This window comes from Sphaerodactylus townsendi, linkage group LG07 (assembly GCF_021028975.2).
Source record: "Sphaerodactylus townsendi isolate TG3544 linkage group LG07, MPM_Stown_v2.3, whole genome shotgun sequence".
NCBI classification, from domain to species: domain Eukaryota; kingdom Metazoa; phylum Chordata; class Lepidosauria; order Squamata; family Sphaerodactylidae; genus Sphaerodactylus; species Sphaerodactylus townsendi.
Genome location: NC_059431.1, coordinates 74,184,410 through 74,207,717, shown reverse-complemented (window position 1 = coordinate 74,207,717; position 23,308 = coordinate 74,184,410). Strand labels below are relative to the sequence as shown.

Here is a 23,308-nt window from a genome sequence, read left to right as displayed (position 1 = left end):
CTCACCTACTAGGTAGGCCTAGCCAATTGTCTAGGGCAGGGGTAGGGAACCTGCGGCTCTCCAGATGTTCAGGAACTACAATTCCCATCAGCCCCTACCAATTGGCCATGCTGACAGAGGCTGATGGGAATTGTAGTTCCTGAACATCTGGAGAGCCGCAGGTTCCCTACCCCTGGTCTAGGGCACCATTCCTCCTCTGATATAGAAGTACAGGATCAGCTGGCCTCCCTCCCTCCCTCCCTCCCTGAGCTGTGGATTTTGCCATTGTGGCTCAGTAAGTTGAAACCCCTGAGTGCTGTGCCTGTGGAACAGGCAGCAGTCACTAAGTATCTACTGCACCATGAAGTGAAGTTGGATGCTCCAGCTGCATGCTGGGTGGAATAGGTACCCTACAAAGGGGGCTCTCTGGACTCCTGTAGTTGGGAATGCACACTGGCAAGCTGGCCTAGGGCACAAAATACCATATGTGAGGAACTGGATTGATGAGTGCGAATGGAAGAAAACTAATCAAAGATATAGATTTAGGAGAGGAATTTTCCCATCATCTATTAACTTTCTCTCTGCCCACTATCCATGCTCCTACTGGCTCTCTCCAGCTTCCCAGCTAATGACTGTCCCCTCTTCTTTCTGCTCGCTCCCTCATGTTTTTAATCAATTTCTAAGGTGCAAAGCACCAAATGAAATAAAATACATCAAAACCAGGAAACATTACCTTCATAGTTAACCAAGGGGCATCCTGGAAGTTAATATCTTTCTTGTTCATTCAAGTTAACACTTTTTGTTGACACAGGGAAATCAGCCCCTTAAAGAACTACTCAATGAAGAAAATGAGGGCCTTCCTCAGGAAATTGATGTTTATCTAACAGCAACTTCTTATGTACATATACTGGAAAAATTAACTATGCCTAGAACTTCTTAACATTTATTTGCTCCTTGCCTCATGGTCTGGCTTGATACAATATGGAGAAAGTTAATACAGAGGGATTAAATCAGGTTTAGATCATGCAATTTGTTACGTAGGAGTAGAAAAGCCCAGAAATTATATCCTTGACCAAGACCTTATTTATTTATTTTTATTTATTTTTATATCTATACCCCCAGTGGTGGGATTCTATTAGTTTATCTACTGTTTTGCCCCCCCTGCTGCACACCCCCTGTGCCACGCACCCCGGCCGGCGTTCAATTATTTGGCTGCTACAGAGGAATGTGGCTGGCCGGGAAGGCCTAGCTCCTGCTGGGGGATCTTGCCAGCAAGATTCCCCAATGTGAGAGTGGTCTTCCCAGCCACACATAATCCCCAGCCTCAGGCTCAGCCCCACAGCCGGAAGGCCTCTCGCTGCTGGGGGATCATGCTGGCATGGCCGAACAATGCTGGTGAGATCCCCCAGCAAGGGAGAGGCCTCCGAGCCATGTGCCTGGGCCCAAGGCCAGGGATCACACCAGCTGCTGCATTTGAGGCTGGGGCCACTGCCTAACTGGGAGCCCCCCTACAAAGTGTGCTCTCTGGGCTCCTGTCCTTACAGCTCCTGCCCTCCCTGCCTGAGCCGCCATGGTAAGTGGGGCATGGTGGGGAATGGGGGAGTACTTGGCCATGTGCTGTCCCCGGCCACCATTTCCCCCAGTTCACCCCTCCTCCTCCTCCGCAGGTTTGCACCACTTCAGCAGAACCGGTTGTTAAAATGGTGCTTGTAAACAACCAGTTGTTAAATTATTTGAATCCCACCACCGGAACCGATTGTTAAATTAGTTGGACCCCACCACTGGGCGCAATCTTGCAAACATAAAGATGCCACTACTGGAACCATACATTTTGTGAATACCCATGCCACAGCAGCAAGGCCAAATAGCAAAATCATGTACTGGTGAACCTTGTCAGCAAATCTAAACCATAGAAACCTCCTATGGTCCTCATGAATTATCATACTTTAACAGCAAGTCTGATGAAAACCAGTATCTAACAGGTGCACAACTGTGCTGCTATCACCTATCTCCTATCAGTGCCAACACTGATGGAATATGGCTTTCATATATTTTGATGATCTGACAGAATTAGGCTTACAGACTTCAACTGAAGATGTTTCTGTACTAAGCACAAAAAGCATCTAACAACATTCATATTGAAATTGGATTTTCCCATTCTGTTTCATTGCAAGAAATGAGGTCTAAACTAATGTATGCTTTAGTAGAACACTTATTATCAAGTTATTGGCACTGGACTAAATAAACTAATTAATATCAATAATTTTAAAAGAAGAAAATTTTAAAAGAAGAAATTTTAAAAGAAGAAAACTGAGCTAGGTATATTAATTAAAACTAAAGCTGCTACTTGGGAGCTGGAGATCCAATTTAAACATTATTGCTCAACAGTGCCAGCTGCTGAGAAAGCACATTTCCATGACTGGGCTCCAATCATAGTGTGAAAACGCCAACTACACAGCCTAACTTTGACACTACATTTCCATTGGGCCAGTGGTGGACAAAAGAAATTACCATGTTAAGTCACCTTTGTGATCTGTTTCCCGATGTGTTAACCAGTGCAACACTGAGTACTGTTTCAGGAGTTTCTTTTCATTGACTGACATACCCTACCAGATATGTGTAACTCGAATCTAGCCCTTTCACCAAATACACCATCCTCTCTGCACCATAATGACTGCTGGGAAAAAAAGCATCAGTATCAAAGCAATTAGTATGGCCAATTCTTATGTAGATTTTCAGCCAGCATAGATTCATAACTCTACAAAGGACTGGGCTGCATGACTACAATGGATGCATGTTTACTAAATCTCATTTAACTCAGTAAGACTTCTCAGTAAACATGCACAAGATTGGATTGTAAAAAGTTAGTGCAAAATGGAGTTGCCCTGAAATGAAACAAGTTTACTATTGGATTGCACATTTTTATTTCTGAGTCATACATATATACTCTACATATGTTGGTATTATATATTGTATTGCTTAATCTACACAATTTAGTCAGCATACCTACATATAATGAAACCAGTACAGCTTAAGGGCATTTTCAGATGATGATGGGAAATAATTATTAAAACTGGTGCTCGACCTTTACCCACACCAGTAGTGAATACTTTTTACCCACACAAGTAGTGAACACTTTATGTTACCATGGGGAATTGCAACATTCCATGGTACAGATGGAGGCACATTCGACCTCTAAAGTTATGAAAGGAAAAAAATAACAGTACAACAGAACATGTTTCAGATACAGAAGCACTTAAATCTTAAATCTCTTCTGCTCAAATCAAAAGATTTTTATTTAGCTTTGCTTATATCTTACTGTATATTTAGAAGACACGGGAGACAGGAATTATGTTGCTCATTATTGGTGATATCATGGTTATTATCTAACGGATTCCATCAAACTTGGGCAACCACAGTCACAACTTTGTTGATGCACAAGCTTGGGAGAGAAAACATATTTTATCCAGTGCCACAACAATGCACAAAACCCTCTACAGGAACTCACCATTTAGGAATATATGAATTTTTCACAGTAATTAAGTGAACTGATTATTACCATTCAAACAGATATTCTAGAAAGGCCCTAAGTAATACTTGATTCTAAGCATTTGGATACTTGGCAGAAGAAAAAAAGTTTGTAGGAGTATAAAATAAATTTATATACCAATATATTTGTGCAAGTACTTTTTTTTGAAACTGAAAAAACATAAGCTGAACATTGTTAGATAATTGTTAGTATAATACATAACTGTTATACCTTAACAATTTTAAAAAGTCAATTCTAAAAATAAGTATTATGTAGTAAGCAAAGAACACTTTTTAACCCCTAGTAAGACATCATAAAGGAACCCCTATTGTGTTTTAACAAGGCATTTGTCTTTTTTAATGATCTGATTAACACTTGAAATGTTGTCATTATATGTTCCAACTTTTGAAAAGAGAAAATAGATCATTTGCTTTATATTTGTTTTACAAGTAAACACAGTAATATATGCAGCAGCCCAATCCTACATAGTTAAGAGTACCAAACCACTGAACCAACCAATTTAGGCCCACTAAACTTTGCATAGGAATGTGATATGATGCTGTCTGCTATTCAACTTTATTAGAAAAGAAGTCTGACTAAATTCAGTGGAACTTTGTTCTAAGTAAACCTGCATAGGATTAGGGCCCAACGAAGCTAAAGTCATATTGAAGAGTAGTGGCATGCTCTGCCAAAGGACACCTGTAATCCGGCCTTTAACTGGAGCCTGGATTTGTGACCTTCGTTTTATCTGCACCAATAGGCAGATCATAATGGTTATTGATACGCATTGAAAATTTTCCCTGCTGATAATAGTGTATTAAATTGCCGTCAAAGACACAACAGCAGCTTTTTCTCTGGTCTGTTGGCAGCCCAATTTCACTTGGAAGGTTAACTTCGTGGGTCACCAATCAGCCTGGAATTAGGCATGGCTAACACCAGTGACATTAATGAATCTGAACACACAGTCTACAAAACTCTGGTCAAAATATCCAGAAATTTATCTTCATGTTTAAATGTCTTAAATATGTATATATTTTTAAAAATTCTAGCTATCATTTTTGAAAACAGAATGTTCTTTTCAGGCTGAAAGAATTCAAAACACATGAGCAATGTTGTCAGAATGAACAAGACAGATAGGACTATGACAGACACCAAAGTGTAGTTGACAGGTGAGCCCTGTAATAGAAAGTGACTGTGCACAAGCAACATGTACGCATCTATCCCAATGTGCACAGCAATGCACATCTGAAAGTATTGTGATCATTCACAGCTATGGAAAGAGTCATCAGTGAGCACACTAAATTGTATGTTTCTTTGAGGAGGGCCTTGCAGGTTTGAAATTTCTAGTGGCACTCCTTTGTCAAAAGGAGATCATGGAAACTGAAAAAGATGTTACAACTGTATTTGGAGAGAATACATGCACAGTTACTTTCTTCTACTAAATAGTACCAGTAATTCTGAATAATGTTCCAGGTGTTAACGTTTGATAGAGTGATAATACCCAACCCAAAGCTTTAATAAGCCTGTATTAAGAAATATGCTGTTATTCTTCAGTTTTCAAAACAAGGCAGCAGCAGTGCATAGGGGATACTTTTTCACTTTATTGACAATAGGGGCCAATTCATATGGAATGTTTTGAGGTAGAAGAGTCACCACAAGATTCCTTTACCTGTTAATATTCACCTGCTAAAAAGATCTTGGGGAAAAGCTTTTCCATATGCAGAAATTGCAAGTCATCCTACTTGTCAAAATACTTTTTCTAGTACAAGCATTCTTATTCATGAATTATATCTAGGATAAGTGATATCTAGGATAAGTGTATTGGTGATCTCATCTTGTCCTAGGTTGCATAGCCTGAATGTCTACTAAGGACATGAGTACTGGACACACTGAGACATTGGAATTGAGAACAATCTCAGCATCTGCATGGTAACTCAAATACTGTTACCTTTGTTTGCTAAACAAAGGGATCTGAAATCAGTTTCTTCTGAAAGTTAATTCTCAAAAAAGATGGTGTAAAACGCAGATGCTAAAGTGGAGTCCACTTGCGTGTAGGAATTGCTGTTTGCAGGAGTGACATCTGACAGGACCAAATTCTTTACAGAACTTCAATCTTAAATTAAGGAAGTGCTAGGGCAAAAATGACATTATAAAACAAGGACTAAATAAATGTGGTGCTATTTCAAGATTGGACAGAAGAATTTTAGATCTCCTTTGGCAAACATCTGTTTTAATAAGGAATCAAAAATTTTGATGACAATGGAAAAATGCTAAAGTTAGTGTATAGATCCAAAACTTGGAAAAAATGTTCTTTTTGAAGTTGGTGACACTATGATGGATTATGCATGGGCCAAAAACAGCAGTGTGAAAATGGTGTAAACCCTTTTATACCTTTTTAAACCATTTTACACTGTTTTCACACCGCTGTTTTTGGCCCATGCAGAATTCATCTATGTGTTGTTTTTTAAACCTCTTGTTTAACAATCATTTTTTGTATCTAATTCCTGGTTGCCAACTTAAGATAAACAAATAGTAAGAGGCAATTTATTAGTGACAAGCAAGAATTTACCAGGGCTGATAAAACTTCACCCAGGTTTTCTGTGCAAATATTTATATGCAGAAGATATTTCCCTCCTTTTATTTGTTTAAGCTTCATTCTGCTATTTTTCATTCAACATAGCTTTTCTGATAAACATAAACAGCACCTATTTCACAGAGCTGTACATTCATCATGCTTCATCACATCAAGAACAAAAATCTGGGATGACATAGTTGGATTCTTCCAGGTGTTTGATTTTGATGTGTCTAACAGATGGGGATATCCTCTAGCACAAGGGTTGGCAACCTTTACCACCCAAAGAGCCATTTGGACCCATTTTCCATGGCCCCAAAGATCTACTGAGCCTCCAGTTTGGCCCCTCCACTCACCTTTCCTTCCAGTGCTGGGAGGCAGAGGCACCGGGCAGAGGGGGAATAGTGGCTGAGGCCTGCCCGGTGCCACCTCCTCTCGTGCTGTGGGAGGCAGCAATGCCAGGCAGGGAAACCCTCTCTGCCCGCCTTCTCCGTGGGGCAGAGTGGGGATGTGGCTGCGTGGATGGCAGAGTGGGGATGGCAGCTGCTCTGGAGGGATACACCCACATTACCCTCCGACCTCCGGGGGTTTGAGGGCAGAATGGGTTTGTCCCTTCAGCCCTCCATAGCAGTGCTGGAAGGCGAGGTGAGTGGACGTGAAAAGTGGCACCCTCATGCATGGAGCCGCCTCCGGTTCGGCCCCTCCACTCACCTTTCCTTCCAGCGCTGCTCTGGAGAGTTGGAGGGACACGCCCACGCTACCCTCCAACCTCCAGGCCACTCGGAGCCGCAGTATAAGGCAAAAAGAGCCGTGGGTTGCAGACCCCTGCTCTAGCAGCACTTAACAAGAGCTACATGAGAACTTCCCAATTTTCACAGATATAATTTTTCAGTTTACATGTACATAAAGTTTTGATACACATGACTGAGACCTCAGAGTTTTGAAAGAGGGCACATGGAAAATACACCCATCCGTTTATACAAAATGATAATCACACATATTGGGAGAACTGCATGTAGCACATGCTCCCTTCACACACAGTAGAAGAGGCAAAACTAAATGTCTGGGAAGGGCTCTGGAGGATATACAACATCTTAGCTTCACTCCAGATACTGGAATAACTGGGCAAAATCAGATTTCCAAAAGTGTACTTCAGTCCATCCTTCTGCTTTCTCTCATATCAAAGACTGGTTGCCATCCACTTATCTAGTGAAAAATAAAGTGTTATTACGGATAGTACAAAAACAAATGCAAAACCCTTCTTGCAAAAAGGGTGTCTTGGATGATTAATCTGTGGAAGGACTCAGCTTCCTGCTTTCTTATTTCCTGCTACGTTATTGAATTTACATCATGAATAGCAGATTTCCTCATAAGAGGCATCTATGATAATTTATGTGACATCTCAATGGCAACCACATAACAGAAACTTCTGCTTCTACTCCTGCCCATCAAAAGGTAGTTGGGAAATTAGTAAATAAGATGCTACTCACTTATTCCTATTATGTCAACTTTTTCAAAAGTGAGAGGTTTCTTTTGAGGGGCAGGGGCTTTCTAAAGAAAGAACACATGTCCATTAGCATCCTGCCTATTTATTAAAGGATAAACTTCATAGCTGGCAATCTATTTCCAGTCTGTTGAGTTAGAGGCATAGCTAGGGAAAATGGAGCCTGGGGCACAATCTGAGTTTTGTGCACCCCCCCATAGGTGACTGCCCTCTCCCACCATGACCAAACAATGATTTTTTGCACTGGATCATTTCAAAGGAGATCAAGGGGGGGGGGCTTGGAGAACTGATCCTGTGCATGGATCATAGGAGAGCAAGCTTAATGGGGAAGGGATGGGGGCTGGGAGAGCCTCCAAGCTCTCTGTGATCCATGGGCAGAGAAGACTGGAGCCCCCCTCTTTCTCTGAGAGGGAGCCTCTCAGAGAGAGGGGGGCGCTCCAGCCTCAGCATTTATTATTGGGTTTTTTTTAAGCTGGGAAAGGATCCCTTTCTCAGCTTTAAAACAACAACAACAAGTTGAGTATGGAGTGCTGGGCCTGGTGAGCCTTTTTGGATGGGGGGGAAGGCTTTGTCCAGGCCCCTGCATGCCCGGCTGGCCTTTTTGGGTGGGGGGAGGGAGGGAAGGCTTCTGCTGGGCCCCTGCAGGTCCAGCTGTTTTTGGGTGGGGGGACAGAGGGTAGGCTTCTGTTGGGTCCCTGCAGGTCCAGCTGGCCTTTTTGGGTGGGGGGAGGGAGGGTAGGCTTCTGCCAGGCCCCTACAGGTGCAGCTGGGTTTTTTGTCCCCGGATGTCCCCATTGTAGCTTCGCCACTGGTTGAATACAGTCACTCATCACCATTTGAAAATTAACGTATTTTGTTGTGTTTCACAATGATCCAATCTTTCTCTTCAGTATACAAATGTTTCTCCATTCCTGTTCTATAATTAGCAGTAAGCGCTATTCTAATGCTTTGTCACTGAGAATTATTGAAATGGATGATATAACTTGCTTTATGGACATACTATGGACATACTATTATGGACATGATATTAGCATACTGGTCATGATGGTATGTACCGTATATACTCGTGTGTAAGTCGACCTACATATAAGTCAAGGCACCTAATTTTACCACAAAAAACTGGGAAAACTTATTGACCCGCGTGTAAGTCAAGGGTGGGAAATGCAGCAGCTACTGGTAAATTTCAAAAATAAAAATAGATACCTATAGGCATCAATAGGTTAAATGTTTTTGAATATTTATTTCAAAGAAAAACAGTAAACTAGCTCTGTAAGTGGAAACAAAAACAATATGGTCTCAACAATAACTTTAAAAGTACAAAAACCTTAGCTCAATCAGCAACCAAGCTAAAACACAAGAATGAAAATCTTTCAAAACTGGATTTTTGGTCAGGGGAGGAATGTTTATGTTAGCAGTACCAACATTTCAGAGTAACTTTAGGAGACCCTCCTGATGATACCACCCAGGTTTGGTGAAGTTTGGCTCAGGGGGTCCAAAGTTATGGACCCTCAAAAGGGTAGCCCCATCTACTATTAGCTCCCATTGGAAACAATGGGGGATGGGAGCACCCAATTTGGGGGTCCATAAGTTTGGACCCCCTGGACCAAACTTCACAAAACTGGGGTGGTATCAGTAGGAGACCCTTCTTATGATACCACCCAGGTTTGGTAAAGTTTGGTTCACAGGGGCCAAAGTTATGGACCCTCAAATGTGTAGCCCCCAATTCCTATTAGCTCCCATTGGAACAATGGGGGATGGGGGCACCCCCTTTGGGGGTCCTTAACTTTGGACCCCCTGAACCAAACCTCACCAATCTTGGGTGTATCATCAGGAGGGTCTCTTAAAAAATCCCTAAAATTTTGGTGCCACTAGCCTAAAAACTCGTGGCCAACAAATTAAAACCCTAAAATATATTTTAAAATACACCTCACTCGCGTATAAGTTGAGGGGGGGATTTTTCAGCACAAAAAATGTGCTGAAAAAGTCGACTTATATGCAAGTATATATGGTACTTCATCTGTTACAGTATCCTTTTAGCTTGAGATCTCATTGGTGTCCATGAATGTCTTAATCATATGCTGAGTTCCTACTTTATGAGATGGGTTGGGGACCATCCTGAAATTTTAGCTTTCTTAAGGGCAGATGTTTTCCTTAACAAAGAAGAAAAGTGTTCATGTCCCAGTATCTGGATATAGTGAAATTAACTATTTAAGAATTTGGAGGGAATAATTTGAAGAATATAATTATAGTTAACAGGGACAGACAAACCGTAAAGGTTCTCTTGTACACTAGATAACATTTTGTGTTCCCAGAGCAAGATGGAAAAGAGACCAAATTTTAGTCTCCCTTTCTTCAGAGTTCTGTGTTCATATCAATGCCAACCAAGCTAATATGATTGGGACATAGATGTGAAAAAGCAAAGCTTGTTAAATGAAGGTTATCACTTTTGCTTTAACTAGACACATATGTTAATATGTTGAAGACAAAAAGGAACAACAATCCCAATGCACAAAATTACAAGGTGAGGCACATAAATGGCAAAATTGAAACATAATTGTGAATTTAAAAAATGATTAATGAAATAGATTTTCTTATTGGAAGAACATTCCTGAAAATTATGGAAAGTCACAAACATACATTTGGTGCCAGTCTGACAGGAGCAATGGCCCCTTCTTTCATCCCAGAAAGCTTTGAATGGCATTAAGTAATGAAAGAATAAAGATTGCAATCCATCAGGAGCTTTTTCTTGCTCTGAGTGGCTTCACAGAAAGAAATGTGGGTTGAGTATAGAAGGCTCCTGGAAGGTTGTGCCCAACGGAGAAGCCAGGTTGTCCCCATCCTCTAGGCACATCGTGTATTCAAAAATCTTCTTCTGAAAACTGCCGAGGAAGTTAGGAATTTTCTTTCAGCTTCATTTCGGTGCTTTGGAGACACAAAAAGGAAATACAATCAGGTCCATACATTAATTTAATGTGAAATGTATTTGACACTTGCAAAAAAGGATATGACAACGTGCACATATCCCATTACTACTCAGGCCAGATAAACATAGCTTTGAAAACCAAACTACTGTATTCCATATATTACTAACTAACATGGTACAGTTTCACTCCCTTTATTTTAAGGAGTGTTCCAGTCATACCAAGGATACAGAATACTGTTTCCTTTTTGTGTCAGTAGTTCAGTCTTTCAGTTGAAACATGCAGCTGAAAAGAAATGAAGCATGCAGAGACACATAGTGGTTTCCCTAATGCAACTATTCAGATGTTTCATAATTCGATCACTTGTTTAGAAAGGTAACAGCATTGATGCAGTGGTAGGATTCAGCCGGTTTGGCCTGGTTTGGGTGAACCTGTTGTTAAAAGCCCCCTTGCTCGGGGTCGCAGCAGCCAGCAGCAAGCTAAGGGAGGGCCCGCCAGCTGCTGCTGCCTCCCTCCTCAACCTCCATTGGCGGTGGCCCTTCTGCCTCTGAAGATGAGGCAGCAGGGCCACCGTTGATGGAGGTTGAGCTGGGGGGCGCAGCAGCCAGCAGCAAGCCAGGGCCACTGCTAGCAGTCTGGCGGGGCGGCAGGAGCCGGTGGGCCCACCTCCCCTCACTCAACCTCTATTGGTGGTGGCCCTAGCGGCAGAGGCATCCCTGGCAAGAGGACAGTAAGGCTTGCTTCTTTGCAAAGGAGAAGCTGGTAGGCAGCCGAAGCCCTCCTGCCATGGGGCCGCTTGGATGCTACAGCGTGCAAACATGGCCCAGCCTGGAGCACTGAGCCCTGGTGGGTTGCTTCACTGCTGGTGAGGGTGCATGTGCAGGTTTTTCATTGCCGGGGTGGGGAAAGCAGAGGAAAGGAGACACAAGCAGGCAGACGGAGCTTCCACCTCACTGCTGCCAGTGCGTGTGTGAGTGTGTGTGATTTGGGAGGGGGTGGATCTTGGGCTGCTGTTCCCACTGTCTCCAAAATGCCTGGACTGCCTTCCATTGATGGATATATTTTAAGGCTTCCTTTTGCATCCCCCCTCCCCCCTCGCTCAACCGGAACCAGTTGTTACATTATTTGAATCCCACTACTGCATACAAGGAAACTGTGGTAAGTAAGACTATAAATGTACCCTGACTTACAAAGGAATAGACAAGTTTTGTTTTCTATTCAATAGATGGCTATAAAAAAACCCAGGTCATGCAAATCTGGTGATAATGTTCTTAGAAATAGTTTGCAGCAGCAAGGAAGTTAAAAAGTATAATTACTACATTGAATGAAATACAGGTTTGCCCAGGTTGTATCTCTTATTGTGACTTGTGAGGTGCTTAACAACAAGTAACCCCAGGCAGCAAAGGTTTGTTGCCCCTGGCACGACACATTTCAGAGTTAATGGGCTATCTTCATTTTGGTAGATCACCAAAGTTGTAATATTTCATCATTTTTTCCAGCTATCCTCCCCAACAGGCCTTAATTCAGTTCCAGATACAGTCTATCTACTTTCCTCCCATGCAAATTTCTTGTGGTCATTCCCCATTAAAGATCAAGAGAGAGCAGGGTGAATTTGCCTGGTGTACAGATATACATCTCTCGTATGAATTCACAAGTCTGGCTTGACAGCGAATGTCATGTCATGCAGTTCTCAAATCTATCAAGGTCTCACTCATTGCCTCCATGACTCAATCACATGCAGTGGCACTATACCTGAGCATGAGCATGATTTAGATTAATCATGCTACACTTGAAAAGAATAATGAAATGGTAACAAAATGATAGTGGCCCTGATTTAACTGCTTATTTTCTCATTAGGAGGTACGTACATGTTGTACTTTAATTTCTTATGAGGTGTTTCCACCTTCCTGATTCCCAACTTATTTACATATTATTTATCTGTATATTAAAGGTCTAATAGTTTCACTTTAAGACTTCTATTTGTGCTTACTTAAAAGCGAGCTCCTTTTGTTTTAAAAATGGCAGCACCACTGTACAGGAACTAAACAAGTTCTTCACTGAATAATGTTTTATTTTTACCTCCTCATGCTTTCTGATTTTCAAAAATGTATCCCCTTCCACTTTTCACTATGACTGGAAGGCCTTGGCTTCTACGAACTCTTTGCCTTCCAGGTCAACTGCATGGCCACTGTCTGGCATGGGATGCTAAACTAGATGGACTACTTGTCTAATCCAGCAGGCCATCTCTTATGTTATTATGGGAAGGATTACAGCTGTTCTCTTCTTGTAGTCTAGATTATTATAATACTGCTTATTTATGGACTATTTCACAATGGACTAAGTCATCCAGAACAACCAATGACTAATACAAAAATATAGTCATTGGCAATTCCAGAAAACTTACATATGTATTTAGAAACAGCTACATCCTTGAAAAAGTCACTTTTGCATGTAGGTGTAAAAATGAAAAACAGGAAGAATGCTACACAATATGGCTCCAAACAAGACAAAATTGTCTCATCAAGATACATTGATCTTACTTACCCCATCAATTCTAATATGGTCCAGGCTAGCCCAATCTTGTGCTAATCTTTGAAGCTAAGCAGAGTTGATCCAAATTAGTACTTGGAAGGGAGGCCACCAAGGAAGTCCAGGGTCACTAATCTCTCTTGCCTTGAAAACCCCACAGGGCTGCCTTAGGTTGGCTGCAACTTGACAGCACTGTACACATACATAACAGAGGCCAACTTTATCTGGATTTGGGCTATTAGGCATTTGGTCCCTTCATGACAATTTTTTTCAACCTTCCAAATAACTACTGCCCTACTCTATAAAGACTGTTTCCACTTGCTGAGACTTGTGCTTTCTGAAGCTCAAGAAGAAGCAAAATGCTTCTTTTTTATTGCTATTTGCTATTCAGACCACAAATATAGGTGAATTTAAATATGGCCAGAATGAAGGATTATGGAAAAGAATGACGGAAAAAAATCAAGGAGGCCTGGGCAGATTCCAGAAAGAGTTCACAAAAGTATATTAATCAGTGCACAGATACAAATCAAAGCCAGTATTTTTAATGTTTAGTAAATTAAGTTGTAATGACTAACTCGTTAATTTTCTTATTTGTCTGTTATTAGAGAAATGTTCATTTGATTGCGGAAGGCCAAAAAATGCTTAGAAATGCAGCACTGGGGTTTACAATAATCTAGATAATGGAATTGAAAGTCTATGATTTTTCTTTTTAATATGATCTGACCTGTATTCCGAAAGGAAATCTTCAAAGAGCTGGATTTAGAAACAACTAGCTGGAATTTATCCAGTTTTGTGTCTGTTGCACTGTATGATTATGAAGTGGTATTTAAATCTAATGACATTATGAAATGTAAATTCTTACTCCTGCTGTACTGAAGTTACTTCTGGCTCATTTGAAAGACAGCTTGCTCTGGCAACAACGAAAAATAAACAAAAATCAGTAAACCATTTATCTGCACTATATTCTGTTTAGACAGCTGAGGGGAAATAACTCACTGGAAACAACCAAGAGTCTTAAAGCACATTAGAGACTAGCACATTTATATTTGCATAAGCTTTTGTGGGCCAAAGTCCACCAAATCAGACTCATGTCACCTAAGTGTACAGATTATATAATGAATACAAAGATAAAGCAAAAATCACCCCATTAAAATGTTACATTCTGCTCACACTTTTATACAGGACCAAGCTCCTAAGATAGCATTATCCTGAACTGGACACACTGGAAACTTCCATTGCTTTTTGTAATATTTGCTTTATTTAAAAAGCTTTTATTTTATTTCTTTATTTTATCATACTTATAGACCACCCTCCACCGAAGGGCTCAGGGTGGTGAACAACAATAAAAATGCAATTCACAATTTTAAAAATCAAATGATAAAACCAATTCACTTACATATAATATTAAATAAACTTCCAGAAAGCTAAAAACCATGAAATAGATGGTGGCATACCCCTCCTCCTACCTCCAAATTCTACTCAGCTGTAAGGGAGTCACTTCTCTAAACAAAAATGGATACTCAGCCAATTGGCCATGCTGGCAGGGGCTGATGGGAATTGTAGTCCATAACATCTGGAGTGCCAAAGGTTCGCCACCACTGCCCTAGGCTATAACCATTACAAAAGCTTATGTCACAGTAAATGTGTTTGTCTTTTAGATACTTCAAGACTCTTCGTTGCTCGCTGACAGAAGACCACCCATCTAGTATCATTCACTTTAACAAGTCTCAATATAAAGACTTACTTTATAATGTCAAAAATATTAACAGCCCAGTCCGGTACATATTTATCAGAAACCAAGCCACTATACATTCTGAGTGTTACCGTACTGCCCTGCATAGCGGGTGGAGTGCTTATTCACAGATATCCCTGCCTGCATGCCAGCCTAAAGGGTGATACTGGCATTGCAGAGGTGAGGAGCAGTCTCTGCCAATAGCCAGATCTGGCTACAAGGAACTTCCAGGAATTTTTTTCCTTTTTGTTCTCATGCTCTCCGTTTGCTTGCCATAGCAGCACATTTTCATCTCCACAGCCAAAGAAGAATGTGTCCTCAACACGATACGGTAACCCTGAGGACCCTTAACAACATTGCCTCCCCTGATTATCTTAACCCAGATACTCCCTTCAGTAACTAACTTCTCCTGACCACCTTACAATGCACTCTATTGTTTCTCGAACAATCCATTCGGACACCTCTCAGACATTGTCCTAGCACCTTCCAAAGGTTATCCTGACACCCCCCCCCCCCAAGGTGGTTCTTCATCCTATAAATATCCTACCCTCCAAAGGGCTAATCACCCAGTGCCACTGAAATCTTCCTATCTTTGTCAGTGTGCCCCCTGGAACAAGATGTTGGACATTTGGCTCTGAACCCTGGATCTTCTTCACATCGCAATCACATTGTGTTACCCATACCCCTTTTTATTCCAAACCTATTTTCCAACCTATTTATATCTTAGGAGATCTCTGTGTGTGTTTATTGGAAAGAATCAAGTGCTTGTGAACTTCTTACCCTACAATAAGGATTGTCAAATTTGCATTATATTCCTCTCTGTGGATTTTCTTCCAAGAGCTGATCTTTGTATACATTGGTATTAAAGATTCCCTACGCAGCCTCTTGCAATATTAGTAAGCAGTCTGCTCTGAGTGAACTTTCCTCACATTATTGAGAAACCGCGTCTCCATTCTGGGTAACAAGAGGACCAAATTTCTGTTTAAACATGCATAGGACCAGGCTGCAAGACAGTAATTTTTATGAAGACAGAATTAAAATGCTGAAGAAAATGTTAAAGATAAAATGATTCTGTATTCTAAAATGTAAAATGTGACACTTTCCTCTCTATATAACCAGAAGAAGTCATTGCTACTGTACTAGCATTAGCAATGTATGGTAACCATGTAACACAAAACATTATATGTTATGATCTGTTGTATTGGGATTGCTGTGAATAGGCATCTTAGTGGAATGGTTTCGTTCCCTTTCTTCACATCGAATACCATTACAGATAAGATAGCATAATTATACATACATACAAATACACACACACACACAGGGAGGGAGGGAGGGAGGGAGGGAGGGAAGAAAAAGGTGGGGGGAGAGAGAAAGAGAGAGGTACAACTTTAAACATGAAGTTCAAGAATGTATTATAAGTCAATCTGGCCATTTGTTTATGCTTCTTTGATCCACACAGCTGTGTGAACATCATCATTTGTTAATTTCCAGGAAAGGAATGAAGAATCTTGGGATTGCTCATGCAACTGTATTGGCAGCCAAAGCACAGCCAAACCACTTCCTCCAAAATAAAGATTACAAGTAATTTGATGGATTTCTTCTGTTAACCTCAACTGTAACTCTTTTAAAAGAATAAACCGTATTAAATAAAATGATCATCTAAAGTAAACTTTTCAAGCTGTCAGCAAACCACATCTAATCAAGGCTTCACTGAAATCAGTGGAACATTTTGAAGTGAATGTGTTTAGGATAAGGTATATGGGTGTGACTATAACCACATACTGTAGATTAGATTGCTGCAACACACTCTAATCTACACCGACCCGACGACGCTGGGACCGTCCGCATGGACGGTCCCAGAACCGGCTGGGACGACGGCACCACAGAGCGCCGTTGCCCAGCCGACCCGCCTCTTCCCCGTCCCTCTCCCGTCGCCTCCGTTGCCCTGCTGGCCTCCGTAGACCCGCCCATGCTGCCCTCCGACCTCCAGGGGTCGGAGGACAGCGAGGGAGGGCCTTCGGAGGCCAGCAGGGCGACGGAGGCGACGATTTGAGTGGGAGATGGATGGAGACAACAGCGCATTCCCGGCGGTGCCATTCGCATCGCGCCGCCGGGAATGCACTGTTGTGCCAAAAACCTCCCTCCAGGAAGGAGGTTTTTGGAGGCGGCCTGAGGCCGCCCTGGGGGAGGGGGAAGGGAGCCAGGTCGGCGCTGCTGCATTTTGGCAGCGCCGCCTGTGCGAACAGCTCCATGGGGACGGCGTTTTTGCCGTCCCCAGGGCGTCGTTATTGGCCTGTGCCGAAAGGGCCTAAGTGTAGCAGTGAGAGCAGCAGTGACATAGTGGTTAAGAGCAGGTGCATTCTAATCTGGAGGAACTGGGTTTGATTCCCAGCTCTGCCGCCTGAGCTGTGGAGGCTTATCTGGGGAATTCAGATTAGCCTGTGCACTCCCACACAGGCCAGCTGGGTGACCTGGGGCTAGACACAGCTTTTTGGAGCTCTCTCAGCCCCACCTACCTCACAGGGTGTTTGATGTGAGGGGAGAAGGGCAAGGAGATTGTAACTTCTTTGAGTCTCCTACAGGAGAGAAAGGGGGGATATAAATCCAAACTCTTCTAAGTGGGACTGCCTTTAAGACTGTCTGGAAGCTACAGTTAGTATAGAATGCTGTGATCAGAATGCTGATTGGTATGAGTCATGGGGACTGTATTACTTCAGTCTTATTCCAAATAAACTGACAATTTGTTCAAGATCCATGTAAGGTTCTGGTATTGACTTTTAAAGCCCTCTATGGCTTGGAAACAGCATTAATTAAGAACTAACTAAATCGCATAGGAACCCAGCCACATTCTTGGGTCATTTTCAGAGGCCTTGTTTTGAGTGCCCCTACCATCTCAGTCATGGCAACAATGGAATTCCCTTTCGAAGTAGAGTTTCCTGTCTCTCTTTATCATTCCCTCCTGCCAGCTGGTGAAGACTTTTTTCTATTTAGCTTTTTCTCATTATGTCTTATTAGTTTATATGTTTTATTTAATTGTTTTAAATATTACATATATATTTGTATTTTAAATGCTTGTTAATGTTGAAATGATTTAATGTTTGCCACCTTGGGAACTCTAAACTGGTGGAAAAGGAGTGTAGAAATATTTAAAATAATTGAATAAATTACTGAGGAAAGTACAGTGGAAATATATCAGGATAAAGTGATTTGATATATTATGATGGAGTAAGGAGTCTTTCTGCACAACACAAATAAAATGTTTGGGAAACTTTTAAAAAAGTGTTTTGGCACCTTTTTTTGCCTACATAGCACAGAAAAAAAATGTTTTGATCCCAAACAGTTCTTTTTTCCATCTCCCCCTGCCACTATTACAGCTGTTACTTTCATTTTCTCCACAGCCTACGCCCACAATTTTCTGCCGCTTCATGATTTTCTGTGCCACCCGCCATTTGCATCTGAATGCTGATTCTCATAACATGTCATCATAACTTCGAAGATACCTCTCCCAAAACAAAACCAAAAAAGGTAAAATGACACATGTGTGGAATCGCCAGGCAAAAATAACTTTATTCATGTACTTTTTAAATTGAAATGATGGGCGGATGAGCTGCAAGCAGAGGAAACCTAAATAGGAAACATCAGCAAATGACATGGAGAATCACAAGTGTCAGAAAATGGCTAGTGCAACAAAAACTAAAGTAAGAGCTTTTGGGGGGGGGCAGGGAAAATAAAGTATTTCCTGAACTCTGCGCAGCAAGCAAGAAATGTTTTCAAAATGTTTTCAGCAAAATGTTTTCAGCAAAAAAGTCCTTTTTAGTGTTTTCAAAATAAAATGTTTTCAGGGAAAACATTTGCAAAATGTTTTGAGGAGAAATCTGTGTGGAATTCCACACATTTTATTTTGTGTCCTAAAAACAGTTTATTTGTGTTGTACAAAATGGGCCAATGTGGTGCACATTGAAGTGTCTGATGGAGAATTTCATGAGTTGTGTTATCTTTCTTGGGTATCATCTTTAAATGTGAGCAGACTGCTCAAATGGAAGAGCTCTCTCTGTGGCATCTTCACATAACAATTAATACCTCACCGACCTAGCAAATAACAATGTGTATGCACTCAATTCAACTGTTTTCTTTACGATATGGAAATATAATGCTAATGGTTACCAGAATACTGTCTTACTTTGCTGATGCATCCCTCATCTCTTCATCCAATCTGCATGAGTAAATATGATTTGTTTAAGGGGAAAAGAAAAAGAAGCAAGCAGAGTATAAGACAGAAGCAGGGCAAAAGCAGAGCAAAAACCAAGCAAGTTTTATTTTAATTTTGGACCCTTCAGCTTATGTGGAGGCAGGCATTTGAAGGCAGCAAGGATCTGCAGCATGCTCACCATATCAAGCTAGAAAAAGATAGCTTTAACAAAAGAATTTCAACATAGCTGCAAGTTAAGGGTATTTCCACTTTGCAGACATCAGCTATAAATGAGACTGATCTCAACAGCTCATGAATGGAAGCAGACTTTCCATTAAGCAAAGCTGTTGGTTCACCAGTATTACAGCTGTTAGAATCTGCTAATGGTTGCTCGAAGCATCTCAGTTCTGTAGTAAGCATCAGCACAAGCTGAAGCAGAGCAAGAGCTTTACCTTGCTCGTCTCTGAAAGCACCTGTCTTCATCAAACCTTTTAAGATAAAAGTGCATGAAGGACACAATTATAGACAATTGCTACATTAAAGCAGAAACGGAGATCTGCATGTGCAGTTAACTATTTTTAAGTGACTGCATTGATCAATTATAGTATTATAGCATAAGCATTCAATTGTGGCATAAATCATTTGACTGACTTGGATGCTGCAGTAAATTCCCATGAATGAAAGGGGGGGTCAATTTATGGCCCTTCCCCACCTACAATTTATGGCCCTTCCAACTATGCGGTTCCTATGGAGTCTCCTGTCTCCAGATGAATTTGGGGAATAAGTTTTGAGCTTAAGCAGGAAGATAGAGGTGACAAAGTGCTGACAGAAATCCCTTCCATTAGTGGAGATACACTATAGGATCTAAAATAATGCAAACATTTCTTTAAGATAGTGTATTTTTTCTGAGACCACCAATAATGTACATTTTGATTCTTTCTATATTGTCAGTGAGCCTCGAAGTGCTCTGGTTACATAATTCACTTCTCCCGCTCAATTAATTTGAACATGCAGTTCATAAACTGAAATCCCACTATGTTAGATTGGTTCAACTGAAAACAAGTGAACCTCAAAGTAAATTCTTGACATACTTACAATGTAATGCTGAACCCAGATCAGGAAAACTATCAAAACTTAACCCAAGCTGATATCATTTTTGTCCCAATGGGACTGCATCAGTTTAAATCAAAGTTTAAATTTCCACCTAATTACATTTCAAATACATTGTATTACCAGTGCTCTTAATGAAATATAGAAGATGGTACTTACGAGGAACCAAAGAAAACTGAAATGTTCAATCTTGTTTTTAATATCTATATCAAACAATACCTTAATATAATGAAAGCATTCACAATTCTGTGAACAAACTTCTTTTTATCCAGACTATTAAGTATTTTGGCTTTAAGAAATAGAGAGAATTGAAACACAGAAATCTGGTTTGAAGAAACAAAACATTTGTCTGGAAATAACAATACTCTGTTTTCATACAGAAATCATTGCTATCTAAATCTTCTTTACTTACTTGGCAATACTTTCAGGAATATTTATGAATTCCATTGGAATTAGTTCACTGAGCTCTGCCAAGCTGCTGACATATTGTATCTTACTGCTGAATTTTGAACTGAAACACAAATGTGTGATAATTAATTTCTGAAAGATAATAAACTTAATATGAAATATGATTGAGTTGGATCTTATGACTCCATTGTTCTAATGGCACTTCTTTCTTCTGGCATGAAGAATCTTCCACTGATGCAAAAGACTGCTGTGCAGGCAGAAAAGTCTCTTGTATTAGCAGAAGAACCCCTGAACCAAAAGAAAGCTCCATCATTAATGGAATGGTGCTGTAAGATCCAACCCATTGTATATTATTATATATATGATTAGATTATTAGTTCCAACACAAACCTTGCAACCAAAACCTATTACAATCCCAATGTTATAGATGAGGGTGGAAAGGGGTAGGAGCCTGTAAGATAATGATGAGACAAAGCTAAGCTTTGGATATGTTTTTATTTCATAGCTTATATGGCAGGAATATTTTCTTCGTTCCTGTAATTTCACTAGGATAGTATGTGTGGAAAAGATTACATAACTTTCCTATTGTTAGTTTTAATGCTATGCCAGAGAGTTCCCTATGCAGAAAGAGTCTGCCCTTGTGATTCAGGAACTATTGAAACAGTACAAGATATTTTATTCTTTTGCTCATTCTATGCTGAGATTCTAAACCCCTATTCTTGCACTGAGAACCAGCTCCTCTGTCACAACTTTGACATCCTTTTTATTAAATAGTCCTTCTGCAGATCTGTGTGAGAGGGTACCTAGTTTCTTACAGAGCGCTATAAACCTTTGCATTGTTAGGAATAAGTGTTAATTTTAGGTATTTTAAAATATAATACATTTTTTATAATTTTGTTTTATATTCTGTTTTCTATTACTTTTTAATGTTAATCAACTGTGTTTCCTTTTAATTATTACACTGGATTATGGTTTTGATGCCAATAAAGGCATAGCTTTCCCAATGCTATTCTATGATGGGTTGTTCTATTCCTTCTCATCCCACCAGAGGCAACTGTCTGCTTCAATATCTCTGACCATGCACAAGCCTGAGACTATTGAGAGTTCTGAACTATAAGTTACCTTATAAATGGCCGTGTCACTGCTAGAATTGCCCTGATAAACCAAGAAGGGTGAACAATTATGAAGGATTTCAAATTCTTCCTTAACCTGTTTGAAAAGAACCACATTTTAGTTTTCAGAATTAAATATGTTGCTCAAGACATGTTAGTTATGGGCCAAGCATAAGCATCCACTGCACTCTGTTTTGTGGTCAGTCAAAGCTGAATCATGCCTATAATAACCAGTTTTTTTTAAAAAAACTGGTGTTAGAAGAGGATTTAAAACAGTAGGCAAGAAAAGTAACAGAGAAAAGGAGTTGTAGTCCATACCGCCTGTCAATCATCTGGTAGCATCTTTTCATCCACCCCAGTCCTGGCATCTTTCTTCTTGGTGTTGCGCCATTCAAGTATACAATCATATAGTCTTCAGCAACCATGAGCTCTAAGGTACTTATTACATATCTGATCAGAATGAGAGAATAAGACTGTAATTAAGAAGTGTGGGAAATTATGCACAAAATTATGCACTTCAAATAAAACAATATAAAATGTAATTATAGTACATACCTATCTAACATATAGAAGAAGAAGAAGAAGAGGAAGAGGAAGAGTTTGGATTTATATCCCCCCCCTTTCTCTCCTGAAGGAGACTCAAAGGGGCTTACAATCTCCTTGCCCTTCCCCCCTCACAACAAACACCCTGTGAGGTAGGTGGGGCTGAGAGAGCTCTGAGAAGCTGTGACTAGCCCAAGGTCACCCAGCTGGCATGTGTGGGAGTGCACAGGCTAATCTGAATTCCCCAGATAAGCCTCCACAGCTCAGGCAGCAAAGCAGGGAATCAAACCCAGTTCCTCCAGATTAGATACATAAGCTCTTAACCTCCTACCCTACTTAACTGAAAATTAGTAGAGTTTAACTTCCACTGTAATCACTAACCCCATGGCACATACAGTGTTGAAAAAAAACAGCACTTGGTTGCCTCAAAGATTAGAACATGGCATTCAAGTGTATGATTTTTAACCCGAAGGACAATCCTATTATTTTATTATTCAGAGCAGGTGACTTAGAACATATAAAGGAACTATAGCTTGTAGACCTGCCTTAATTGCCAAGAACATCAGAAAATGAACACAAAGAACACTGGTCTTGAGATATGGATAGGGACACAGTATGAAAATGAAACAGAAGACGTGGCCCTCTGTACCATTCATCATCCATGATACCGTCTATATGTGAGAATGAAGATGCAGAATGGTTGCTTCCAATTTGAACACTAGAAAGGCAGAGGGAATATATGCAGCCATTCTTTATTAGAAACAGAAAATGAAGGCTCCAATTCACACTTACTCATGATGTCATGCAAACTGCTTTCCGGTAGCATCTTCTATATAACTGCACCAGCATGAGAAAAAATCTTAGAAGTTTCACCTCCAAGTTAACTAGTTGGATTCTTCAGTCCCTCCTGGTTCTTCCCATCTTTTATTACTGGAAGAAGCCACAGGGAAGCAGTTCTCATGCTGCCATGAATAAATATGAATAAAATCCAGGTTGCTCATTTTAAATTTCATTATTAAAATTATTTACTTGGGCAAAATACAATGTACATTGATTCCGCTCATCCCCACAGTTACAGTGCTCTTGGGTGCTCTTGTAAGTCCTGAGGAGCAAGGACATAGGTAAGGGGGGGGGGGGTTTCTCGGGTTCAAACCCCCTCCAATCATGTCCAAAGCTGCCA

At 40.6% G+C, this 23,308-nt stretch overlaps 1 protein-coding gene across 1 annotated transcript in view; it reads right to left on the bottom strand.

The window, feature by feature from the left end:
• Positions 1-9,498: 9,498 nt before the first annotated feature.
• Positions 9,499-23,308, bottom strand: part of PRUNE2 (prune homolog 2 with BCH domain) — a 164,394-nt gene continuing 150,584 nt past the window's right edge. The window contains exons 15-21 of the mRNA XM_048504375.1: positions 21,904-22,035; positions 21,596-21,682; positions 20,478-20,576; positions 19,408-19,443; positions 18,947-18,979; positions 13,897-13,944; positions 9,499-10,506 (exon numbers count right to left, since the gene is read on the bottom strand). Coding sequence (XP_048360332.1) covers positions 10,476-10,506; positions 13,897-13,944; positions 18,947-18,979; positions 19,408-19,443; positions 20,478-20,576; positions 21,596-21,682; positions 21,904-22,035 — 466 coding nt within the window. The 3' untranslated portion in view covers positions 9,499-10,475. The remainder of the gene's footprint in view (positions 10,507-13,896; positions 13,945-18,946; positions 18,980-19,407; positions 19,444-20,477; positions 20,577-21,595; positions 21,683-21,903; positions 22,036-23,308) is intronic.